Source organism: Lygodium microphyllum, chromosome 4 (assembly GCF_053477565.2).
Source record: "Lygodium microphyllum isolate KBCC chromosome 4, Lygodium_microphyllum_v1.1.10, whole genome shotgun sequence".
Taxonomy (NCBI): domain Eukaryota; kingdom Viridiplantae; phylum Streptophyta; class Polypodiopsida; order Schizaeales; family Lygodiaceae; genus Lygodium; species Lygodium microphyllum.
In genome coordinates, this window is record NC_141138.1 from 49,399,293 (window position 1) to 49,418,483 (window position 19,191).

The 19,191-nt window shown below is 46.9% G+C and overlaps 2 protein-coding genes across 18 annotated transcripts in view; one reads left to right on the plus strand and one right to left on the minus strand.

Annotated features, from left to right (window-relative positions):
* The window catches only part of LOC148037014 (uncharacterized), a 291,479-nt gene that overhangs the window by 208,568 nt on the left and 63,720 nt on the right, over positions 1-19,191 (plus strand). The window lies entirely within an intron of this gene.
* LOC148037015 (uncharacterized) lies at positions 6,778-14,020 on the minus strand. The gene is made up of 2 exons (XM_087677014.1): positions 13,587-14,020; positions 6,778-6,888 (listed from the first exon to the last, which is right to left on the minus strand). The coding sequence occupies exons 1-2, from the start codon at positions 14,010-14,012 to the stop codon at positions 6,778-6,780; spliced, it is 537 nt and encodes a 178-aa protein (XP_087533140.1). The 5' UTR covers positions 14,013-14,020.

Sequence of the window (19,191 nt, forward strand, 5' to 3'; positions counted from 1 at the left end):
ATACACAAGCTGCCTCCTCTTGTTCCAAGAATCCCTCCATGGAGAAGGACAAGGAAAAAGTCAAAGAACCGTCTATTTCCATGGTAGCCAAATCTCCAAAGATGCATTTAGCAAAGGAAAACTATGCTAAAAGAGACTTCAACCCTAGAGAGAAGAGTGTCAAGTTTGACGTTTTCTATGGTAAGAGAGATTCTCAAAAAGTTGTCTTTTACTAGACAATTTGATGCTACTTTTGGTGGTGAAGATTATACAGAAAAATAAAAAATTAGGATGGTTAAACTGCATCTAAAGGATGTTACTTTAAATTGATGGCTCAAAGTAATTCAAGAAGGAAAGGAACCCCAGTCTTGAAAAGAGTTTAAGGAGATGTTCACCAAGAAGTTTCTGCCTTTATCCTTTGAAGCTAATGTGCAATAAGAATGGGATGAGCTAAAGCAAAGCCATGGATACAATGTTGAAACATATCTCAACAAGTTTATAGGTGCTTCTCTTAAATTTACATCTCTTAATGAAGTTTCTTCCAATATGGAAATAAGAAAGCTTATCCATGGATTACATCCAATGGTACGACAAGCTATCAAGATGACAAAAAGCGTGATACTTTGGAAGCAGCTCAAGATGGGCCTTGGAAGCTAAAGGTCTACTTATGTCATGGATGCTTAGTAAAGACTCAAAAGAAGAATCACAAAGGAAGAAGACCAAGATGTTTGACCAAAAAAAGTCACATAAACAAGAACTAAAGCATAAGGATGGAGGTAGGCCACCTTTGCCATGAAAAAGAAGCTAACATATCAATAATTAGTAGAATATACAAGAGAAGGATGATGTTTCTCTTGTGGAGAAAATGACACATGACTTGTCAATATCCTAGTAAATCAAAGAAGCAAAACTAACCCCAAAAGACAGCTCAAGTAAATACTCTACCTAAGGAATCCTTATAAGAGGATGAAACTCTGTCAAAGAAAAGGAAGCTTTTTATGGCTTGAGTTACGGTTGCTAATCACCTTGTTTTCATTCATTTTGATAGAAGGGCTATATATCATTATATCCATCCTCGGATTATTGAAGCTCTACATCTATCAAAGGAGAGGTTCGGAACTCCAAAACAGTCAAGTGCCGCTTTTCAAGGAATGGAGTTTGAAGCTACCCCGATTATGGCAAAACTACGAATTGAGATGGGAGATTATATAGATCATGAGAATTTTGTCATGGGGGATCTTGGTCATTGTGATATTATATTAGGAATACCTTGGCATAGAAGAATAGATCCGGCCATTGATTGGAATCAAAATAAGTTTAGATTCTCTTTCAAGGGTAAATATGTATATTTTGATGTAGGAGTGGAAGGAAACTCTATTTCCATTTTATCCCATGTATAAATTTGTAAAGGAATGAAAAAGTCTATTTTCTCATACTTGATTTTTATCAAAGATTCTAACAAAGAATCTAGAATTGAAGAGTCTATCTTTGATATGAACGAGGACCGAATGAGTTTTTTGAAAGAGTATGAAGATTGTTTTGCAAACACTTTACTTGACGAGTTATCACCAGAGAGGCTAAAAGATTATCACATTGATCTCATTTCTGGGAACTTATCTCCAAATAGGCCAGCCTATCGTGTAAGTCCAACACAACAAGAGGAGATTATGAAGCAAATGAATGAGCTCTTGGCGAAGGGTCTAATAAGATCCAGTTCCTCATCTTTTTGCTCTTCAATTCTCTCAGTGCAAAGAAAGATGGATCTTGGCGCATGTGTGTGGACTATAAGGCCCTTAACAAAATTACAATTCAAAATAGGTTTCCCATTCCAAGAATTAATGATATCTTGGTTAGATTGTATGGATCTAAAGTATTCATCTTGATTGATTTAAAGAGCGGCTACCATCAAACAAGGCTTGCTCCTCAAGATATTCATAAAACAAAATTCAAGATAACTTTTGGTTTGTATGATTTTTTTGTGCTACCATTTGGTCTCACCAATGCTCTTGCAACCTTTAATAAAATGATAGAAAAAATCTTTTGGTTCATTAAAAAGATGAAGAAAAGCATAAGCAACATTTGAAAATAGTGTTTCAAGAACTCCACAAACACAAACTTTATGTGAATGGAAAAAAGAGTAAATGTTTCTTAGAAGAGATTCACTATTTGGGTCATATTGTGTCCAAAGATGGGATTCGTATGGATCCGGAAAAAGGCAAGGCTATTGTAGAATGACCACAATTGACTAGTATGAAGTTCGATGTTTTTTGGGATTATGCTCTTATTACAAGAGATTCATTAAATGGTTTGCAGTGGTTGCTGGACCATTGCATGATTTAACCAAGAAAGCAGTTCAAAAAGACCTCAGATTCATACAATGTTCATGATTCATCATAGAGATTTCTCTAATGTAAGGAACGTGTAGATTTTAAAATCATCTAGGAGAGTTTACAACTTGGTAAAGTGGTAGACTTTTATGTTAGTAAAGATGGATTTCTTTTGATGAAGAATAAGTTATGTGTTACTAAAGATTTCAAGCCTAAAGTAATGGAAGAACATCATGCAACTTCTTATTTGGCTCATCGTGGTATTTTGTCCACAACCAAGGCACCTAAATTCTTTTGGCCAAGTTTTCGACGAGACATTGAGCAATTTATCAAAGAATGACTTGTGTACCAAAAGATTAAGTTTGATTCCCAAAAGCCAACAGTGCTTTTGCAACCATTATCTATTTCGAGCCAACCTTGGAAAAGCATTGCTATGGATTTTATTTTTGGCTTGCCAAAATCAACAAACGGCAAGCATGTGAACTACTATTGACAGATTTAGTAAACATGTTCATTTCATTCCAATTAAGAAGACTATTAAGTCTCAATATATGGCTAGAATATTCATTCAACAAATCTTTAAGTATCATGAGTTACCACAATCCATCATGGGTGATGGAGATTCATGAACCACTAGTCTCTTTTGGCGAGCTCTTCCTGCAACTCTGATTTGGTGATTCACTCAGTTTTTAGCAAGTTCCTTCCTATCAAATTAAAAACAAAGGGCGAAAAATCCTCAGCAACATGAAGCTCAAGATAAAGATCTTCAAATCTTCAAGCAAAGTATCTATTGATGCTCAACTAGTATTATTGGACACTAATCTACTTGTGTTCTTGGGCAACTCACTTTCTGGTATTATCTCAGCTATTTGAAGCTACTCAACATGGCACAACTTAAGCAAATAGCCAAGTTCAATGGAGAAAGCTTTCATGCTTGGAAGGAGAAGACCATGCACCACCTTATGTGGAAGGACTTGGGACTTATTTGAGGATGATGTAGGAGATACAGATAGCAAGAAGGAAGATGATGAAGACAGGTTTGTTGAAGAAGACCAGCTCAAAACAAAGGAGTGGAAAACGATGAACAATAAGGTTCTAGGCATCATTGCTTCGGGGACTATTTGATGATGTATTGCACCACATCTCTAGCATCAGACATGCTAAAAAGACTTGGGATGAGCTTGATAGGATCTTTGGAAGTCCAGCCAAAATCTGTTAGATCAAGTTTTTAATGTAGTTCTATAAGCTTGACATAAAAAATAGCACTTCAATGACTATGCATATTCTTGATGAAGAGAATAGACAGAAGAATGAGAATGCAAAAGATGGTGTCCCTTCATCTAGGGAAAATCTCTTATATACCAAAGGAACTGTTGGAGCAAAAGCTCGAGGAGGAGGATTCAACTCCAACAACAAAGATCGGATGACATGTCATTATTTTGGTAAGATTGGCCATATAGCCAGTGAATGTTTCCACCGTAAAAGTGTACAACAAGTGCAGAATGGTAACCACCAGAATCAATTCATGATTGAAAGAGAAGAAGAAGAACATGTTTCCACCACTAACAACAACTCTGCCAAATTGTTTTGAAGAAATTATCTTTGCCATAGTGGATTTTATGTTTTTCCATAGTTGATTTTGTTTTGCTTAGTGGATTTGCTTTGTAAAACAAAACCCTTGCCAAAGATGTAAAGTTTTAAGCCTTAATCTTTTGTATATCAATTGTTACCAAGACATATGGGTTCAATGATTTGAAATTAATTTAAAGCTTGTGTACTTTGAAAGGTGATTTTTGTTATTTAAGTATATTAAGATATTATTAAATGCTCATATTTCTTTTTAAGGATGACCAATGGCCAAAACGCCCCATAATTATACTTGGGTCGTCATTGATGAGATACCCACTAGTAATTAAAAGTTTAGTTGGGCAGTCTGATTAACCAGAAAGCCCAAATGACTAAGACTTTTACGCTTAGATAGTCACATTGACTAGAAGTCCATATAATGAGTGGTTTCAAAAAGTGAAAGCAGATGTAGAAGTTGCTTAAAGGCAAATTTTGTTTTTATCAAAGGCTTTGGAATTTCGCAAGAAACAATTTTGTCTCAGTGGCTATCTCAAATTCTTAACCATTTGAGAGATTTTTAGGTATAAGGTTTGGAAACTTCTTTCTCTAGAAAAGCGGTACGTGGCATCTAGAAGAGTTGTCATTTTGAAGAGACTTATAACCTCTACTTATGACTTTTGAGCACCCAAGCGCCACATCTATATATTGGACGTTTCTAAAGCGGCCATGTACATCATTCTTGATAAGAACCGGCTGATATTTTTTATGTACAATCATAAGCACACCAGAATACTGCCTGGCATGTGTCCCTGCATAGAACAAACGAAAACCATGGCAATCCACAACTTTACCTGCTTCACTATGACTCTTGTGTTCAACAGCACACAAGACATCCCACTGATTCTCATGCAATATTGTCCACATGGCATGTTGCTTGTGGCGAGAACAAATTCCTCGCACATTCCACGTAGCTATCTTCATGTGGATTCAAAAGAGGATCTAGTACGAGGCACAGCTTGCCTCGATGAGACCTTTTTGGCGAGAATGTCTAGTACACCCTCATCCAAGAAATCAGCTAATACGGCAAAAGAGTTCTGACAACCAGATTTGGAAGTGGATGCCATATCCGCTGACTTGGGGATGGAGCGGGGATAACGACGATCCCATGGGGTAATGACATTACCTCGAGTATCAAAAGCCAGCTTAGCGGGTGGACCCTTAGGACCATCTGAAGACACTCTCCTAGCTGTCTGTTGACGGGGAGCAAAGGAAACCATAGCAGGAGCAGAGTGCTCCGAAGACATCATTTCTTTACTGCGCATATACGTACGCATGGAATCTGGTGAGGCAACAGGCACAGTATCCATCATGCCAGCAGCATGCTTGTTGCCTTTTTTCGCACGTACATCTACCCAGTCATTGCCACCAGAATCCAAACCCGAGACCTGTTGTTTACCTTTATTCAAAACTTTAGGTGGCTGGGTGGCATCTTGCGACGGCGCATCACACACCATATCTTCCATGGGCTGCGCAACATGCTTGGCATCTGAAGTGTGGTGCTTCTCTGGGCATTCAGCCATAAAATGCCCCAATTTTCCACATGAAAAGCAATGTCCTGCAAAGTTGCCCCATTTCAAACGAAAATGTAAAGGATGCATGCCAGAGCAGTTAATGCGTAACCAAGCAGGCCTTTTTCGAGCAGTGTCCCATAACATACACAGGCAGTTGCGATTCATGGCCCTTAGGCTTGGGGGGACCAGAACAGTGCCCACAGCGGCCATGGCATCTTTTAGCAGTGGCCAATAAACAACCGGACAGTTTTCCACTTCAACCCACATAGGGCATTCACGTTGCAGCAGACGCTGAAAATCTGCCATGGGGCGCCATGGCACCACATGGACCAGACGGGGATCAACGAACAATGGCAGTTTAGACAGGAGAGCAGCACGGTGTGTCTCTGATTTCAACAGCACCTCAAAAAAACCCCGGGAGCCAACAAAAATCTCTTCAACACATTCCTCTTGTAGCAGACTATGCAGCCACTGGCGAATACGGGAAAGCAGCGGGATCCTACCAGTGAAAAAAAGTATCACGGCACGTTCATAGAACACTGAAAAGGAGCGCAAGACATGTTTCGGATCCACAGTGACTTCCAGAACATCTTCCGTTGCAGAGTCCGAAAAGACTTCCTGATTATGTTGAACATAATCGCCCAGCAAAGTGTTAGCAAACTCCAACAGGTGCTCCCAATCAACCTCCTGGGAGTCCCCAGAATCAGAAGCAACCTGAGCATAGGAACGATCCTGATGATCCATTATCCCTGCCGAAGTATGGTTGGTGCGTTTGCCCGCTGGCTGGAGGTCAGGAGCAGGGGGCATCTCCTTTGTGCACGGAACCATGTCCTCTGGTTCCTCGGTGTCAGAATCCGGACCAAGAGCTGCCACCGTTTGGTCTATGAAAGCTAGATCCAGGCCAGCCATATTGTATCAGTACGTATGTCGGACAGAGGCCGAGTGAAAAAGTTGCGGGGGGCAGAGACACGCAGGCTTATCTCTCTCTCTCTCCCTCTCTCTCTCGCTCCCTCTTTTCTGTGCAGAGTCGCTGTCCAGGGGCATATTCCGTACACACAGCTGATAAAAGCGAAGCTTTACCTATCAGCCTCAGTCGTGGCATGTCCCAAGAACCCTGGTGGCAAAGCACAACCCTAACAGTGCAGGGGCAGGAGGGCAGAGCAACGGCCAGGCAGTCGACGGCAGAGCAAGACGGTCTGGGGCGCCGGGAGGGGTCCGTTATCAGCTGAAACCCTAATGGGCAGGGCGAAGGGGCGAGAAGCAGGTGCAGAGGGCAGAGTACAGGCGGGCAGGGGACGCAGGCAAGGGGGCCGTCCAACAGCAAGAGGGAGGACTCAACGGCCATGGAGGGCGTCAGGGGCAGGCGAGGGGACTGCTGTACACAGAGCCAGGTTCGTCGGGCAGGGAAGACGGCTCAATCTCGCCCTCTCTGGCTCGCGTTCCGTCTGCATGCAGGGTCAGGTCGAACCTGCGCAGCCCTGAAGGAAGGATTCAGGCGACGCGCAATGCAGGGAGGCGCGCCCACAGAACGGTGCTCATCGGATCCGCCATTCTCTCTCTCTCTCTCTCTCTCTCTCTCTCTCTCTCTCTCTCTCTCTCTCTCTCTCTCTCTCTCTCTCTCTCTCTCTCTCTCTCTCTCTCTCTCTCTCTCTCTCTCTCTCTCTCTCTCTCTCTCTCTCTCTCTCTCTCTCTCTCTCTCTCTCTCTCTCTCTCTCTCTCTCTCTCTTTCGTAAAATGTAATTGTATTAATTATGGAAAAAAGGTACAAGATTACATGATTACATGATTACAAGAGGCACAAGGGCCCTAGGCCAACGTGAGGGAAATCCCCGTCCTAATGAACTAAAAAGGTTACACCAATCATGGCAACGACCCAGAGGCAATTGCCATATGCCAGGGATGCAAATCCTCCCAAGGGAGTAAGTCGGAGTGCCGGATGAGATCTAACTGCCAATGCAAGAGCCCTTTAAGCCTGGCAATATGTCTCGGTACATTAGAGGCCGAATCAAAGAGAAAAGCATTGCGCGTGGTCCATATGTGCTAGCATCCCCAGTATCTGAAAAAGTGAAATAAGATCTTCATATGTAACTGTGGTGGTGTGGGGTACTTTGGGCGCACAAAAACCCAATCGAAAGGAGTTAGTGAGGACCCCACCACTACGCGCCAGATTTGCGACAAGAATGACCAGATATTCTTGGCAAGCGGGCAAGAAAGAAAACGATGTCGGGCCGATTCCGTAGTAGTGGTGGAGAAGAAACAATTGCCATTCGAGATTCGACGCTTGGAAAGGGCCGAGGCAAGAGGAAGACCACCAATCATTACCCGCCAAAGAAAGACCTTGCATTTGAAAGGTGCCTTATTCAGCCAGCCCTCCATCAGCGTTTCCTGCCACCATGACAGCGATTTCCGCAGTCCCCAAACAGTATTAGCTTTCACACCCAGCCATTGGTGATCTTGAATGAGAAGATGATACACCTGATTAGTAGAGGCCTTTTCCAGACTCAACCGGCCTGCAAGGTCCCAGTCCTGCCAAGGACGATCCACAGCCAAGGCAGGAAAGGATTGCCTACCCTGAAGCTCCGACAAAAGCTTTTCCCATAAACCACGGTATCCGCGCGGGATCCTGAAAAGTCTCCTAGCAGTCCGAAACGATGCGAGGACATTGCGAGTGGCAAGGGTAGCATCCGCAATCGAAGTCACACCTAAACGGGCCATGCGGTTGAATCTCGGTCTGAGCTGATGTTTGTCTTCCCATGAAAGTAATCTCGATACTGTCAACAATTCCAGCTGAAAGGAGTTAGTCTGCAAGCGGTCCCCCACTGGATGCCAACGGGTCTTTTGGAGCACCGCTTTCCAAGAGCCGACCAAGTGCACTAACAAAGAGGAAGAGGGACTGGAAAATCGAGAGTCAGCATTAAGGACATGCCACCAGGAGGCTCGAAGTCGTGTGTTACCATGGCGTAGCCCGCTGTCCTCAAGAAAATAACGAGCTATGATGGTCCACGGGTGATGATCCACACACATGGCACGAAAAAGAGACCAACGAAGAGCCAGCATATGAGTTTCTGCATCCAAAATCGCTCCACCACCCATGCGTTTCGGGGTACATGTATGTGACCATGAAATCCATGAAATGCCTGCCTGCAGTGAATCCTTCTTCCATAGCATGAAACGAATGGGATGAGTGAGAGCCTTGAAAGTAGTAGGCGTCCACGGCAGCAATGGCAGGAAATACGTTAGCATTGGTAGCATAATTGTCTGAGCCACTTTAAGGCGGACATGGAATGGCCACGCTTGCGACTTCCAATACATAAACTTCACCGCCAGTTTTTGTGAAATCCACTCCAGTAGGTCCTTTTGCCATACATCCACCCCCAATGGGTATCCAAAATGCCTGACAATGGAGCCACGGAAAACCACCTGGCCCTGCCAGCCTAATGACTGTAAATCAGGCTCCGTGCAACTGAGAATGGCTGACTTAAAGGCATTGATGCGAAGACTAGAGGCCTGACCAAAGAGCGTCCAAACATCTAATGCCTTTTGAATGTTGTCCTTGTCCGCCCGCAAAATCATAAAGGTGTCATCAGCCAAAGATTGGCTAATGAAGTGCTGCCCCAAAGGAAGAGACAATCCTGCCAGCTGAGCAAAAGCCGCCATTGAAGATAGCATTGAAAGGACCGGGTGAGTCGCCAGGGCAAAGAAGAGAGGACTCAAAGGGCAACCCTGTCTGACCGAGCGTGCAAGGACAAATGGCTCTGTAACCCCACCATTGAGCATGACTCTTGAAGAAGCCGCAGCACTAATGGTGTAGATCAATCGGGACATCCGAGTACCAAAGCCCATAGCAGACATGAGATCAGCAATGAAAGACCAGTCCACATAGTCAAACGCCTTTTCCAAGTGCAATTGAATCAATACCACTTCCTGACTGGAGTGCCGCGCATAGTCAATAGCCATTTGCACATTTAAGATATTATGCAGAATGTTGCGGCCCTTAATGAAACCATATTGGAGAGGATGCACAATAGCTGGAAGGTGCTTGTGAAGCCGATTCGCCAGCACTTTGGAGAAGATTTTATACATCGAGCCCATCAAAGAAATTGGTCTCCAGTGTTGCAGCATGGACGACGAAGGGACCTTTGGAATCAGTTTGATAAGGCCTTCTTTCCATGAGGAAGGCATGACCCCTGTGTCCCAAACCTGCTGAAACATGACCGCCAATGGTTTCACCAACTGCGTGGCCGAGTTCTCAAAGAATTCATTAGTGAGACCATCCCAACCAGGACTTTTAGCCTTAGGCAGGTGCAACAAAACATCCATAACCTCCTCCTCGCAAATATCCGCCTCCAAAGTGGCTTGCATATCAAGTGGAACCTTCTGGCGGACCAGATGATAGAAGACCGAGCGGGCATGCGTAACCTGGCTAGAAGGCGAGGGAAAAGAACCAAGAAGTTCCATAAAATAATTTCTGCACATATTGACAATGGTCTGCGGATCAATGACCATGCGACCTTCCGAATCCTGGAGTCTAGTCATATTTTCGCGAGCCGGAGAAGCATGCAAGGCGTGAAAGAACTTATGAGACTGGCATGCGCTATCTTGCAATGTGTCAGTCAAGTTATGCAGCTTGGCCTGCTGATAAGATTTCAACTGAAACACTTGAATAAGATGGGCCAAACGCCTCTCCAGAGACAGCAGAAAATCATCATCAGGGAAATCCACGAGCAAGGAACGGACCAAAGCCAATAAGTCCTCTGCTGCATGTCGACGTCGCCGACAAAGAGAGGCATGATGAATCCCATACTGCCGAGCAACCCGCTGCACATTAGAGAGCAATTGTGCAAATGAAGCCAAGCCCTCAGAGGCGAAGTCCAATAAGAACCTCTCAATTAATTGCTGCATATAGCCCTGAAAAATTGGATGCTTCAAATAAGAGGAGTTGAAACGTAAAGGGAGCCTATCCAGCAACTGCATAAAAGGTGCAATAGGTTGTGCCCGCATCTCAAGCTGGAGGGGGAAATGGTCCGACAATGCATATTACTGCAAGACCTTCATTTCCAGCATCTCAGGAAGAAAATCACCCCCCTGCATGATATACATTCGGTCCAACCGCGACCAAGTAGTTGCATATTGGGCGGAATGAAAAGTAAACCCTGAAAAAGAAGGGTGAAGCCACGACCAAAGATCTTGCTTAAGTACGCGCAAAGCAAAGGAATTTCACACCCGGTTTTCCGGCGTATCCATTACCGAATGCCCTGAAGTGGACTGAGAAGAGTCAACACACGTATTGAAATCTCCCATCAAAAACCCCCTTCGGCCAAGTGACATGGAGCCCTGCAAAGTCGACCAAAGATCCCGTTGGGATGTGGGATCATTCGGAGCATAGAGGCCCAGCAACCATAAAATCTCTCCTTCAAATAAGACTTCGATTACCAGAAAGCGGCCTTGCACATCATTTTTAACAAGAACAGGCAGGTATTTCTCATGGACAATCATCAGCACTCCCAAATAGTGTGTGGCATGTGTCCCTGCATAAAACAGACGGAATCCATGACAATCCACAACTTTTCCTGCTTCATCGTGACTTTTGTGCTCAACTGCACACAATACATCCCACTGGTTCTCATGCAAGACAGTCCACATGGTATGTTGCTTATGGCGAGAGCAAATGCCTCGCACATTCCACGTGGCTATCTTCATATATCTTCAAAAAAAAGAAAAGTCAGGAGCGAGGCGCCTGTTGCCTCGATTTCACCTTTTCCGCGAGAGCATCCGGGATACCCTCATCCACAAAATCAGCCAATACTGCAAACGAATTCTGGCGACCTGCTTTAGAGGTAGAAGGAAAATCCACTGCCTTGGGAGTGGGGCGGGGATAACGCCGATCCCAGGGTGTAATCACATTACCTTTTGTATCAAACGCCAGCTTAGCAGGTGGGCCCTTGGGACCGTCTGTATAGACTTTCCTTGTAGACTGATTACGAGAGGCAGACAGGGCCATAGTACGCGCAGCCTGCTGTGAAGTGAACATTTCTTTCCTGCGCATATACGTACGCACCGAATCCTGCGAAGCATTAGGCCCAGGATCCGCCAGGCGTGCATCCAACTTTTTACCTTTTTTTTTACGTGCCTCAATCCAATCGGTGCTACGTGAATCCAAACCCAGGACCTGTTGTTTGCCTTTATCCACGACATTAGGTGGCTGAAGGGCCTCCTGTGTCGGGGCATCAAGCACCATGTCATCCTTAGGCAGCACAACCTGCGCATCCTCGGAAGATGGTTGCCTTTCAGGGCATTCGGCCATAAAATGCCCCAATTTACCACATGAAAAGCAGTGTCCTGCAAAGTTGCCCCATTTCAAGCGAAAATGCAAAGGATGCATGCCAGAACAATTGAGGCGAAGCCATGCAGGCCTTTTCCTGGCCGTGTCCCATAACATGCATAAACGGTTTCGATTCATAGCCCTAAGGCTTGGGGGAACCAACACCGTTCTCCCAACTGCCATCGCATCCTTCAACAATGGCCAACAGACCGCCGGACAATTTTCCACTTCCACCCACACCGGGCATTCTCGTTGAAGCAGACACTCGAAGTCGGCCATAGGGCGCCATGGTACAACATGGACCAAGCGGCGATCAAAGAATAATGGCAACTTGGACAGTAGCTCAGCCCGATGTGTTTCCGATTTCAACAGCACCTCATAAAAGCCGTGAGGTCCAAGGAAGATCTCCTCAACACACTCCCCTTGCAATAAATGGTGCATCCACTGGCGAATATGGGAAAGCACTGGGATCCTGCCAGTAAAGAAAAGTATAACGGCACGGTCATAAAACACCGAGAAGGACCGCAAGACTGATTTCGGGTCCACCGTGGCTTCCAGCATATCATCAGTTCCCGCGTTAGAAAAAGTTTCATTATTATGCTGTACATAATCGCCAAGCAGATTATTGGCAAAGTCCAGCAAATGCTCCCAGTCAATCTCCTACGAATCCACAGGATCAGAGGCAACCTGCGCATAGGAACGTTCCTAAGGACCCATTGGCTCGTCAGAAGTATGCTTGGAGCGTTTGCCCGCAGGCGGCAGTTCAGAACCCAGAGGCATCTCCTCCGTGCATGGCACCATATCCTCCGGCTCCTCTGTATCAGAATCCGGGCCAAGGGCTGCCACCGTCCCGTCTAGAAAATCCATATCTAGGCCAGCCATACTGTTGTCTTCTCTCTGAAGAAGTCGTGAGGCGGCAGTCGTCAGATGGGTCTCCAGGCGGCACGCAGGTCTAGGCGATCCGCTCTCTCTCGCTCTCGGCTTCCTTAGTTGTGCACGCGGACGTAAAGCAAGGGACCACAGGCGAACAGGCGTGCACTCGTTCAGGCGTCTCTCTCTCTCTCACACACACACACACACACACGCTGTGTGTGTGTGTGTGTGTGTGTGTGTGTGTGTGTGTGTGTGTGTGTACAGATCAGTGGGCACTCTGGTCGAGGCGTTGCTTCTCTGACGACTGTCGAGATTAGGGTTGACAATAGCTGTGCGCCTATGCAGAGAAGAACAAACGCGAGCATGCGGACCCGCGGACAGCACAATCGTCGAACCAAAATGAGTGTCTACAAGCGTGGCAGCGTGACGGGACAGTAGACAGGTGCAACAGAAGCCGGGACGATCCAACACGGCGCATAGGACCAAGACGCGAAGAACAAAGCCTGACGGAACTGCAGGGCGACGGCGGCAGGGACCCCGACCCCAGGAGTGACGAAACGGTGCAGGCGCAAGCGGCAGGTCACGACAGGGCGCAGGTAACATCACGACAGGGCACAGGTGACGAAACGGTGCAGGCGCAGGCGGCAGGTCATGACGAGGCACAGGTGACGAAACGGTGCAGGCGCAGGCGGCAGGTCACGTCACGACAGGGCGCAGGCGGCAGGTCGCGACAAGGCACCATCGACTCTCTCTCTCTCTCTCTCTCTCTCTCTCTCTCTCTCTCTCTCTCTCTCTCTCTCTCTCTCTCTCTCTCTCTCTCTCTCTCTCTCTCTCTCTCTCTCTCTCTCTCTCTCTCTCTCTCTCTCTCTCTCTCTCTCTCTCTCTCTCTCTCTCTCTCTCTCTCTCTCTCTCTCTCTCTCTCTCTCTCTCTCTCTCTCTCTCTCTCACATCGATAGCGCTTCCGGCGGAGGATGAATCTCCCTTGCAACTGATGTTGTTAACAGACATCGACCCTTGGCTATCTGACGGCACAGCCACAGGCGGCTGTCGATCGGATGCACCATCATCAGGCTGTACTGATCCCTGCTCTTGGCCGTGGAGGTGGCTGCCACGTCCGCTGCTGCTATCACTATCATAGCCATCACCCTGACCGCTGCTATCGTTACCATGGCCATCATCATTGTTGCCGGTACTACCACCTCCTGCCTGTGCAGTTGCCACTGATCCGTCTGCCTGTCCATCAGGGTTTCTGGCGGCCTCTGTGTCTGAGATGAGCTTCAGGCGCTTCTTGAGTTCCTTGTAGGAGAGGTATTTGTCCCTCCATTCAGGCAAGGTCTCCTCCAGCTGGCTCTGCAGGCGCTTCCCAAACTTCATGCTGCTGCGCGCTCAGATCAAACGGCTGTTCACAAATAGACGAGAGCAGGGCTCAAACAAGGCAGAAGAGACCTTGCACTGGTCTGACGAAGGTGTCAGGCAGCGCAGGAGGCAGGCAACATGCCACTCGAACTCCATAACGTGGAGCTTCTAATCAGCCAGGCTATCAAGGAGGCGAAGAAAGATTTCAAGAAGGATGCGGATAATGCCTTGAACCAAGAAACCCACCGGCTCCATGAGAGGATCCGGCGACTGGAGGAGATGGTGAAGACACTCACGGAAGAGAAGAGGGATCTCAAAACCGACCTGGACAAGCTACAAACGGAAGTGTCACATCTACGGGAGGCAAGAGAGGACGTGGATTTCAAAGCGGACATCCGAGAGGCTATCACGAAGGAATGCCGAGAGGACCTCCAGGTATGCATTAGAACCGAAGTTGAGGCTTCGAGAGAGGGATGGGAGGAAAAAATCAAAGCAAACATGAAGGAAGAATTAGAAGGGAATAAGGAGGGGTGGATTGAGGTAGTGAAGAACATTAAGCAGGAGGTCCAGGAAGAAAATAAAAAGGAGGAGGTAGTCCGGGTTCAGGAGACCTTAGAGGAGGAGAAACTCAGGAACGCGCGTAGATTGAACGTGCGTATTACCGGGCTCCCCGAAGGGGCCTTTCCGAAGGAGGACGCACGCGGGCTATGCACCCGACTAGGGTACACGAGCATGCCCTTTACTCAGGCATGGCGTGTAGGACGAGATACTACCAAGGTCAGAGTTGTGATATTACATATGAGCACACCGGAGGACAGAGCCGCTTTCTTTCGGAAGCGGATTTCGCTCCGAGGGATGACTGGGGCTCCCATCTTCATGGATGAGGACCTGACTCAGATGCAGATTGCACACAGACGAGCATGCATGCCACAGATACTCCAAGCACGTAGAGAAGGCCGTAAGGCCTTCTATCGAGATGGCTGGATTTTTATAGATGGACGCCCCACCAAATAGGGGGGCGTGGCCTATGAGACAGGGCAGAGGACTGTACAGGAGATCTCGATACGTGTGGCAGTTTGGAACTGCAACGGCTCCCTATGGTCACGACCGGACAGACTTGAGGAGATTTTACCCGACCATGATGTTATATGCCTCACAAAGACACATGAGAGCCCAGAGAGAGGGCTTCCACGCATTACAAGATTTGAGTGGATATCTGCATACCGGGCTACTACTAGGCAGAGTACATCTAGGGGCTCAGGAGGGGTGGTAGTTCTATTCCGTCAGGGGATACAGAGACATATCCAGTTAGTGAGACGAGATGAGAAGGCCAGTTACATATGGATCAGAGTGCAGATATCAGATGAGAGATGGATCTATATGGCATTATGCTACTTTTCACCACGAGGGTCCAAATATGCTACTACGCAGGGTGATATTCAGGCCAAAGATTCCCCCTCCCCTTATTCACAGCTCTCAGAGGACATTAGTCTGTATTCTAGTTTGGGTGAGGTCTTCCTTATGGGGGACTTCAACGGGCGCACACAGAGCCGACAGTGTGAGAGTTTTGATATGGAGCAGCCAGAGATCATGAGAGCATTAGACCCTGAGGAGTTGGGGATCAGTCGTGAGTCAGCAGATACTGGGCCAGATGCCACAGGGTATGGAAGGCATTTACTTGAGCTTGGTAGTAGACATCATCTCGTTATTTATAACGGGATGGCACGATGGCCATATTCAGGAGGTCTTACATGCTTCCCACATGGGGGGGGGGCGAGAGTACTGTAGATTATCTGCTCGGACCGATCGATGGGATGCATACTATCGAGTCCTTCGGCCTTGGGAGACTTCCACTTGGTGCCGATCACACCTTTCTCAGTTTCTCACTCCTCACCTCGTTACCATCACCACCTGCAGATATCATACCCCACATGCATACTACCATACACTTCACTCATGAGCTCTCACATGTTTACTCACATCTGGAGGAGCACATCACGTCACTTGATCCATACGCACCCCTTGATACACTGACCACTGATATCACACGCATTCTGCATGATTCTGCTACACTCAATTTTCCACATCACACATACACGCATCCCCCTCGGACCGGTACCATGCCACAGAACAGGTGGTATGATGATGAGTGCAGAGATCTACGTCGACAGCTACGCGATTTGGAGGCCAGAGGAGAGATCACACACAGACAGGCGTAGAGACGCATGCACCGCTTGACCCGCCGTAAAAAGCGGGAATGGGAGGAGGAGAGATATTGGGATATATACCACCTTCTTATGAGCAGAGATTGTGCAGAGGCATGGAGGCAGATCAGAGAACCACACTCACCCACACCGATACATGACCCTGCAGCAGTATGGCATGGATACGCACAGAGTTTATATCATGTACCCGCACAGCCGCTGATACCCACACCATGTACACCAAGACCGGGTATTTTTTCACCACTAGTATGGTGAAACATGCTATCTCACGGCTACAGCATGGCCGCGCTCGAGACCAGTTTGATCTTCAGGCAGAGCATATTATATATGGCAGAGACACATTGGCTCCACTCATTGCTCACCTCTTCAACCATGCATTGTGTGAGGGGTTCCCTGACTCGTGGACAGAGCACATCATTGTACCTATCCACAAGTCAGGGGATCCTATGGATCCTAACACATATAGGACTATCATGATTGGGCCAGTTTTGGCCAAACTTTATGGCACGGTGATGGAGGAGGAGCTCAGCACGTTGGCAGAGAGAGAGTGCATGCGCGCACCCGGACAGGCAGGGTTCAGACGGGCATTTTCTACCATAGACCACATCTTCACTCTCCGTTGTCTGATCGACCAAACACGAGTGAAGAAAAAGAGATTGTATTGTTGCTTTGTGGATTTCCGCAAAGCCTTTGACACAGTTCCGAGAGAGAGGCTTTTCAGACGCCTACTTGATCTGGGGGTGGATGATGACATGATGTGGGGTATTTATGCACTATATGAGCGGGTTACTGGCAGAGTCAGATGTCCGGGAGGTATATCAGATCCCCTTGTGAGCACCATTGGTGTGAAACAAGGATGCCCACTCTCACCGACTCTATTTGGGCTATACATTGATGAGATAGCAGAGTTTATTCAACAGCGAGCCGGTGGAGGTATAGATCTCAGTGGAGCCACAGTTCATATCTTACTATATGCAGATGACATTGTGTTGGTCTCAGATTCAGCTCTGGGATTACAGCAGCATTTATTAGCATTGGATGATTTTTGCATACAGAGAGGCATGACAGTGAACCTTGGTAAAACCAAGGTTCTTATATTCCATACATCAACTCTGATACGCAGACAGAGTATTTTCATGGCAGCAGGAGGGAGTATTGAGGTCACTGGATCATATGTATATTTGGGAGTCACCTTTACAGCAGCTTCAGGGATTTTCTCGATGACACAGGCAGCTCGTGACCGCCTCACTAGAGGATACTCAGCATTGGCTCTTATGGAGCGACAGTGTCATCAGGCACATTTCCAGGAGCCCCGCACCAAGGGGTGGCTCTTTGATACTCTAGTCACTCCAGCACTGATGTATGGAGCAACTATATGGGGGCCAGGCCTTGCCGATTATGTATGGACATTGATGGAGAGACCTCAGGTGATCATGATATCTAGATTGATTCGCAGCAAGGCCTCAGTCCCACATGACATTGTGCGAGCAGAGCTTGCCACACCGCCCATGCTAGTCGAGGCATTATTTCAGACAATCTGCTTCCTACACAGATTTCAGGATATGGACAGAGATCGCATTGCATACAGAGCATATATGGCATCTCAGGAGATGGCTTGAGCGGGGGATACCACATCATGGTATGCACAGACTAGAGCTTGGTTTGACAGACATGGGCTGGACATTGATAGACTCCCACCTCTTCTATATGATACTCAGGCTCCCACTTACACCCTCTCTCTCTCTCAGAGGAACAGAGTCATCAGACAAGAGATATGGCATATTTATATACAGAGGACATGGGTCAGCCCTACACAGCCACTGCCATCGAAGATGGCACATTATTATACACAGTTCTTGAGCATATCAGAGCAGGGATTCATAGAGATTCCGAGATATATGCAGATCTATATGCCACATCGATTGAGAGTTCTTATTGGACAGCTCAGGGTATCATCACATCAGCTTATGATTGAGAGTGGCAGAGCCAGTGGCATCCCATGGGAGGAGAGGATATGCCCCCTTTGCAGATCAGAGGTGGAGAGTGAGGAGCATTTTGTTCTCAGATGCCCGGCATACTCAGAGTTGAGATCTAGATACACATTGAGCAGCTCACTTCAGGGATGTATGACTGATATGGATCAGAGATCATTTGGCCGTTTTCTGGGAGAGGCATGGCACATCAGAGAGCAGAGCACACAGCGGGTCCCAGTCAGAGAGGGGCCCACCCAGACGACTATTACACAGTTCTTTCAAACAGACAGAGTGAGAGCTACTGCACCAGCCTCCAGCCAGAACTCCGGGCTCACACTACAGCAGGCTGAGGACAAGCGTACCCGACAAGCGCACGAGGATCCGTGGGTTTCAGACCCCACAGCCACACCGACAGGAGATCCGGAGGATTCTTGATCTACATCGACAGCAGACTGAGATCCGACGACACTCGACACATTGGATCTCAGATCTCCAGTTTGCTCTTTCTCCACTGCCGATGTACCACATCCTGCATCGAGGAGGGATCACCTGCTATTAGCGACTTCGACGACTGCTACTACATCCCAGGATAGTATATCTCCCTGCATCTGTTACATATACACATCGCACCACTTTATCACAGCCGACAGTTGTTCCCCTATCACAGCCGACATTTATTTCCCTTTTGTAGCCATTATCTGGAGTACCAGAGCTACATACGCATATACACATACACGACACTTATCACACTCACAGCACCATATTTTCAGTTTTCAGTTTTTAGCTTTTCATTCAGCACTTTTATTTTGGATAGCTGGACCTCATCAGTTGTATCATAGTTTGTCTCATAGGCCAGTTTTGGTCTTTAGAAGACGTTAATATAACTCTCTCTCTCTCTCTCTCTCTCTCTGTCTCTCTCTCTCTCTCTTAGAGCTGGGAACACAACGCATCCTCCAAGAGTTCTACAGACCCTTGGCCACTTCCTCTACAATGAGGACT